Source organism: Mandrillus leucophaeus, unplaced genomic scaffold (genome assembly GCF_000951045.1).
Source record: "Mandrillus leucophaeus isolate KB7577 unplaced genomic scaffold, Mleu.le_1.0 Scaffold228, whole genome shotgun sequence".
NCBI classification, from domain to species: Eukaryota; Metazoa; Chordata; class Mammalia; order Primates; family Cercopithecidae; genus Mandrillus; species Mandrillus leucophaeus.
In genome coordinates this window covers 1,413,017-1,420,806 of record NW_012102343.1, presented here as the reverse complement: position 1 = coordinate 1,420,806, position 7,790 = coordinate 1,413,017, and the positions used below count along the sequence as shown (strand labels likewise).

The window sequence follows — 7,790 nt, the reverse complement described above, 5'->3', positions numbered from 1 at the left end:
TCCGAACTTGGGTTCCGCAGCCAAACTGCCAGGGTTGGATTCCTAGCACTCCCAATTCCTAGCTGTGTAAGCTTAAGCAAGTTACTTAACCTCCCAGTGCCTCAGTTTTATCATTTGTAAAGATTAATAATAATAATTAATAGTGTGGTTTTAGGATTTCAGTAAAGCCAGGCACCGTGGCTCACGTCTGTAATCCCAGCACTTTAGGAGGCTGAGGCGGGTGGACTGCATGAGGCCAGGAGCTTGAGACCAGCCTGGGCAACATGGCAAAACCCTGTCTCTACTAAAAATATAAAAATTAGCCGGGCGTGGTAGCACATGCCTGTAATCCCAGCTACTCAGGAGGCTGAGGCAGGAGAATCTCTTAAACCTGGGAGGCAGAGGTTACAGTGAGCCGAGATCATGCCACTGCACTCCAGCCTGGGCAAACAAAGACTCCAGACTCTGTCTCAAACAAAGCAAAACAAAATACACACCCAGAATGTCTGAAGTGGCTGTTAAAATACTCCTCCCTTATCCAGCCACATCTCTGTGTGAGGCCAGATTTTCTTCACCTACTTCAACCAGAACAACTCATCATAGCAGATTGAACACAGAAGCAGATATGAGAGCACAGCAGTCTTTCATCCCTAAGGTCAGCATTAAAGAGGTTTTCAAAAAGGAAAATAATTCTACTCCTGTCACCAAATACTTTTAAAATATTTTCATAAAACATTTATGTTACCATATGTTGGATTTCTTGGTATTTTTTAATAATGAAATATTCTTAAGTGTCTTTTATAATTTCTAATACAGTAAATATCAATACTAAAAATACAAAAATTAGCAGGATGTGGTGGCTCACGGCTGTAATCCTAGCTGCTCAGGAGACTGAGGCAGGAGAATTGCTTGAATCCGGGAGGCGGAGGTTGCAGTGAGCCGAGATTGTGCCACTGCACTCCAGCCTGGGCGACAGAGTCAGACTCTGTCTCAAAAAAAAAAAAAAAAGAGTGGCAAACATCTCAGAATCTTACTAGGTGGGACCACGGTTTTCTGCCAGTCCCTGTCACAAAGCTCTCTGTGACATGGGGAAGGAAATTCCTCGTGAGTTCTCGAAGTTGTGCCGTGGTGCCCACAGTGTGCGATGGCTCACTGAGTCTTAGGCCAGTTAGGCTCTGAATTTGTAGATCCTTTTAGGTTGTCCTTCAAATTTAATTATTAGATTTTTTAAACATTCTGCCTTCCTTTCATGAAGTATTTTCTAAAAACCATGAAGCATTTTAAACTTCATTTGATTTTGACAATTCTTCTATTACCTATTCTGAATTACTCGGACACTAAGAAAGGGGGCCATGGAATGTTTAAGATCACTTAGTCAGAAAGTCTGTTTAAAATTCTGGTGTCAAGCAAGTACTTTGTAAAGAAAATAGAAATGGTGAAATTTTTTCAGCTGTTCTAGTAGGATGCAAATACAGGGGCAACACAGCTGCATGAACATTAGTACTGCATTGTCCTGATAGCCAGTCCAACCAGCAGATCAGAAACACGAAAATGTGAATGGCGGCCAGGTACAGTGGCTCACGCCTGTCATCTCACCACTTTAGGAGGTTGAGTGAGGAGCATCACTTGAGCCCGGGAGGATGAGACCAGCTTGGGTACATCAAGAGACCCCCATCTCTACTAAGAAGTTTAAAAACTAGCTGAGCATAGTCCCAGCTACTCTGGAGGCTGAGGTGGGAGGATGACTTGAGCCCAGGAGGTTGAGGCTGCAATGAACTGAGATTGCGCCACTGCACTCCAGCCTGGACAACAAAGCAAGAACTTGTTTCAAAACAAAACAAACCAAAACAAACCAAAACCCACAAATCCTGCATTTCTGGACCTAACACCCACACGCGCACACACGCTTCCTGCACCCACAGACACGGGGCACTTGCTCTTCCTGCTGCTTCCACGCCCTGTAGTTGTGCTGGGGCATGAGATGCAGCTTTATTTCCTGTCATTTCTGTGTTTGGTTTCCTGGGTTTTCAACACACATCGTATGTTTCACTGACACAGTTTGGATTTGTTGCCATTGAGCATACAAGTTTCCTTTGGGTAGATATATTGTTTAATGAGAAAAAGCAAGGTTCAACACAGTGCATAACATGCCCAGGAAAAACGGGAAGAATTCATTGACTGAGCCCCAGTAAACTGATAACCGCACCTGGTAGTGGGTCCTGAAGGCACAGAATAGGATACAGACTTCCCTGCACACCCTTTAGAGGATCTGGATATTTTTAACTTACATTTATTCTCCTTTTTAGTTTGTTTTGTTATGAAATATTTCATATATATAAAATAATACAGGCTGGGTACGGTGGCTCAGGTCTGTAATCCCAGCACTTTGGGAGGCCGAGGCGGATGGATCACCTGAGGTCAGGAGTTCGAGACCAGCCTGGCCAATATGGTGAAACCCCATCTCTACTAAAAATAATACAAAACTTAGCTGGGCATGGTGGTGGGAGCCTGTAATCCCAGCTACTTGGGAGGCTGAGGCAGGAGAATCGCTTGAACCCGGGAGGCAGAGGTTGTAGTGAGCTGAGATCACGCCATTGCACTATAGCCTGGGCGACAAGAGCAAGACTCTGTCTCAAAAATAATAATAATAATAATACGATGTTTACATTGGCATAAAGATTAATAAAAGAATAAAGCAATTTTAAAAATATAGATAAAAATATAAATGGTATCATATTGTAGGTGGCACTTAGGAGCGGACTGTTTTTACTCGGGAATATGCTTTTGAGATCTGTACATATTCATGCACACAGATTTGGTTCAGTTTCATTCTTTTAAAATGCTGAAAATAATAATTTAATACATGAATATCCCACATGATTCATTTCATATTGATATTACTTATGGCATTGTATTAGGAATTTATTCCATTTCTTAATATTGCTAGCACTGCTGCCATAAATATCAACATATATTCTTATGTATCTGGGCAAGCATTTTCCTAGATTAAATATCTAGAAATAGAATTGATAGATTATGTGTACAGGTTGAGTATCCCTAATCTGAAAATCCAAAACCCAAAATGCTCAAAAATCTGAAATATTTTGAGCATAGACATGACACCACCAGTGAAAAATTCCACACTTAACCTTATGTGATGGGTTGCAGTCAAAACACTCAAGGATCACCTGTAATCCCAGCACTTTGGGAGGCCAAGGCAGGAGAATCGCTGGCCTCACCAATTGTTGCTATTGAGTTTTCCAGGTGGATGATCACATCACCAGAAGCTATGACAATTTGGCCTCTTCCTTTCCAATCCTTAAACCTCTTGCTTGCCTTTAAATTTTTATTGCATTAGTTGTAACTTCCAGTACATTGCAGAAGAGTAGAAGCATTGGTTCATTTCTGACTACATTGGATGTAACATTCAGGATAGGTCAAGGTATATTACAGTAACAAACGATCCCAAAATCTAGTGGCTTAACACAATAGAAATTTATTTCTCATTCACATTTCATGTCCAACATAAGTTATAGGGCTGAGGAGGAGTCCCCTTATTGTTGTTTCTCAAGGATCCAGGCTAATTGAGGCTCTGCACCTCCACGGCCAGCTGCTTCCAGGACCACTAAGGCAGGAGGAAGGAGTGAGATGAATTATGCACTGGCTTTGGAAGCTTCCACCCTAAAGCAACACATATTCTTCTGTTCACTAGTATTTCAAAGCAAGGGCCATGGCCAAGCCTAATTTCTAAAGGGGTAGAGGAGCAGGATCCTTCCAGACACCAGAAAAATAGTTGGACTGTGGCAGTGTTTCCAATGCTGCACCATTACATATGGTGTTTGCTTTAAGTTTCTGGTAGATAACACTTCATCAAGTTAAGAAGTACATTCATGAGTTTGTTTAGTTCGTTAAACAAGTTAAGAGGTTGTCTTTATTACGAACGCATGTTTACTTTTATCAAATGACTTTATGCCATCTGTTTGATGAGCAAATGTTATTTTTTTTCTCCTTTAGTTTGTTAAAACATTTATACATATTGTTTCACCTCCCCGAACATTTCCTTCCACTGCCCTCTGTAACCACTTTTCCTGGTTAATTCCTTCTCATTCTTTAGTATTCACTCACTCATTCAGCAAATATTTATTGAATAATACTATGTGCCAGATGCTGTTCCAGGCACTTGGGATACAGTGATGAACAAAGCAGACAAAAAAACCCCTTGCCCATGTGGATCTTACACTGGGGATAGGAAATGAAAGAAATATAAAAACAGGCCGGGCGTGGTGGATCATTCCTGTCATCCTAGCACCATGGGAGGCCAAAGCAGGAGGATTGCTTGAGCCCAGGAGTTCAAGACCAGCCTGGGCAACATAGTGAGACTCCTATCTCTACTAAAAAAGTAAAAATAAAAAAATAAAAATAAGTTAGCTGACACGATGGCATGTGCCCATACTCCCAGCTACTCAAGAGGCTGAGGTGGAAGGATTGCTTGAGCCCAGGAGGTTGAGATTGCAGTGAGCTGTGATTGTACCACCGTACTCCAGCTGGGTAAAAGAGTGAGACACCATGTCAAAGAAAAAAACAAGTAAGTTATATAGCATCAATAGTAAGTTATGTAGCTAACAGTGTTAAGTACAATGGAAAAGAAGCAGAGCAGAGGGAATGAGGGAATGAAGGTGTTGTGGGTGATGTATGGTCAGAGTAGGTCTCACAAGAAAGTCACATCAGGGCAACGCCTCAGAACAGGGACAGGAGCCAGGCGTGGTGGCTCATGCCCGTAATCCCAGTACTTTGGGATGCCTACACAGGTGGATCACTTGAGGTCAGGAGTTTGAGACCAGCTTGGCCAACGTGGTGAAACTCCATCTCTACTAAAAATACAAGAATTAGCCAGGCGTGATGGTGGGCGCCTGTAATACCAGCTACTTGGGATGCTGAGGCAGGAGAATCGCTTGAACCCGTCAGGTGAAGGTTGCAGTGAGCTGATATCGCACCATTGCACTCCAGTCTGGGCAAAAGAGCAAGACTTGGTCTCGAAAAAAGAACAACATAAAAAAAAGCCAGGGGCAGGGAAAACCAGACAGATACCTGGTGGCAGATGATTTCAGCCAGAAGGCAGCTGCTGGGCAAAGCCCCTGGGGTGAGAGCTGCCTGGTGTATCCCAGGAGTTGCAGTTGAGTGAGTGAGGTTGGTGAAAAAGAATGGAGAGGGGCAAGGGGCTGTGCGAGAAAATAAGAGAAATCGGGATGGTTCCAAAATGTTTGGCCTGAGCAACAACAGGATGGGCAGATCATCAGAATGGGCTGGGAAAGGCTTCAGGTGGAAAAGGTTTCGGGGCAGGATCAAGAGTTCAGGCATTGTTTTTTCTTTCTTTTTTATTGTATTTTTTTTTATTGAGATATAATTCACATACCATAAAATTTACCATTTTATTTTTATTTTTATTTTTTTGTTTTTGAGACGGAGTTTCACTCTTGTTGCCCAGGCTGGAGTGCAATGGGCACGATCTCAGCTCACTGCAACCTCCGCCTCCCGGGTTCAAGCAATTCTCCTGCCTCAGCCTCCTGTGTAGCTGGGATTATAGGCATGCACCACCAGGCCTAGGTAATTTTTTTGTATTTTTAGTAGAGACAGGATTTCTCCATGTTGGTCAGGTTGGTCTCCAGCTCCGGAGACTTCAGGTGATCCACCCGCCTCAGCCTCCCAAAGTGCTGGGATTACAGGAGTGAGTGACCGCACCTGGCCAAAATTTACTTTTTTAAAATATACAATTTAGTGGTCCTTAGTATTATTCACTAGGTTATACAACTCTTACCACTGTCTAATTCTAGAACATTTGATGACCCCAAAAAGAAACCCCATACACATTGTCCCCTCCCTGACGTGAACTTTCTGTCTCTGGAAACTTCATATAAATGGAAGTATACAATATGTGTCCTTTTGTGACTGGCTTCTTTCATTTAGTATAATGTTTTAAAGGTTCATCTGCGTTGTAGCATGTATCAGCACTTCACTCTTTTTTATGGCTGAATAATATTCCATTACACGGATACATCACATTTTATGCATGCATCAGGTGATGGACATTGGGTTGTTGCCACTTTTTGGCTATTATGAATAATGCTGCTATCAACATTCATGTGCAAGTTTTTATGTGAACATATGTGTTCAATACTCTTAAGTATACACCTAGAAGTAGATTGCTGGGTTATACGGTAACTCTATGTTTAGCTTTTTGAGGAACTGCCAAATTGCTTTCCAAAGCATCTGTTCCATTTTACATTCTCATCAGCAATATGCAATTTTCTCCAGATCCTTGCCAACACTTGTTATTATTGTCTTTTTTGTTGTGGTCATCCCAGTGGGTGAGAAGTGGTCTCTCCTTGTGATTTTAATTTGCATTCCTGTAATGACTAATGATGTAGAGCATCTTCTCGTGTGCTTATGGCATGCATTTGCATATCTTCTTTGGAGAAATATCTATTCAAATTACTTGCCCATTTTTAAAATGGGTTGTCATTTTATTGTTGAATTTAAGAGTCCTTTATATATTCTAGATACTAGACCCTTATCAGATATATGATTTCCAAGTATTTTCTCCCATTCTATAGGATGTATTTTAAAAGTTTACTTTTGGGCCAGGTGTCGTGGCTCACGTTTGTAATCTCAACATTTTGAGAGGCTAAGGTGGGTGGATCACCTGAGCTTGGGAGTTTGAGACCAGCCTGGGCGATATGGTGAAACCCCATTTCTACTAAAAAAAAAAAAAAGAAAGAAAGAAAATTAGGTGTACTGCAAACATAGGGTGGTAGATAAAGGAAGAAGTGAGGCCTAGAGTGTATTTTGATTTGTTTTCTTGTTTTGTTTTTAAGAGGGGAGAAACAGCATTATGTTTGTATCAGATAATGATCTGGTGGGAGAGAGGGGAGAATCGCTGGAGTGGTGTCGCCAAGGTGATGGCATGGGACTGATGCCCACCTGGAAGGGTGGCCTTCGATGGGGCACAGACAGTCACCTGTGGAAAAAGGTTGGAAGCAGAGTGTGGGCACAGCCCCGCCCGCGAGCCAAGAGCAAGCCTGTGGGAGTCTGTGCGCCACTATTGTCAAGGGAAGGATGAAGCAACAGCGCTAGCTGAGAGTGAGGATGGGGACACGGGTGGGAGTCAGAGGGGGAAAGTATGAAAGGGTGTCTGGGGTAGAGCAAGTGCATCCGGGGGACAGGGTGAAACCAGTCAGCACCAAACCTGCAGGTGAGATCTGTGTCACAGGATCTTGCCCCATCACCCAGCCTGGAGTGCAGTGGCATGATCTCGGCTCACTGCAGCCTCAACCTCCTGAACTCAATCCATCCTCCCACCTCAGCCTCCTGAGTAACTGGGAACACATGCAGACGCCACCATGCCCGGCTAAATTTTGTAATTTGTATAGCGATTGGGTCTACCTATGTTGCCCAGGCTGGTCTTGAACTCCTGGGTTCAAATGATCCTCCCACCTCAGCCTTCCATAGTGCAGAGATTACAGGCATGAGCCACCGCACCCGGCCTATGTCTTGAATTTTAAGCTCGGTTCCGACATCAAAAGCCTTCTATTGCTGGGTTCTTTACTCTCGGTAGCCCTCACTAGACTGTAAGCCCCATGCAGATGTGAACAGCGCTGGCTAGTTCACGGCTGTATCTCAACACCCAGCTCCTCATGCATGGTAGACTCTCAATACATAGCATTGAATCGTTGAATAAAGGAATGAAGTAACGAATGAGAAAAGTACTAGAAGTGGCACGGTCTAGATTTCTGAAGCAGCCCCTTCCGCATCCC

General features: G+C 43.1%; 1 protein-coding gene across 2 annotated transcripts in view; it reads left to right on the top strand.

The window, feature by feature from the left end:
* The window catches only part of RPS6KL1 (ribosomal protein S6 kinase-like 1), a 35,728-nt gene that overhangs the window by 7,918 nt on the left and 20,020 nt on the right, over positions 1-7,790 (top strand). The window contains exon 1 of one of the 2 annotated variants that reach the window (XM_011981538.1): positions 2,328-2,428. The exons of the other annotated variant lie outside the window; for it this stretch is intronic. Coding sequence (XP_011836928.1) covers positions 2,383-2,428 — 46 coding nt within the window. The 5' untranslated portion in view covers positions 2,328-2,382. Of the gene's footprint in view, positions 1-2,327; positions 2,429-7,790 lie in introns of those variants that run through there. 2 annotated transcript variants of the gene reach the window in all.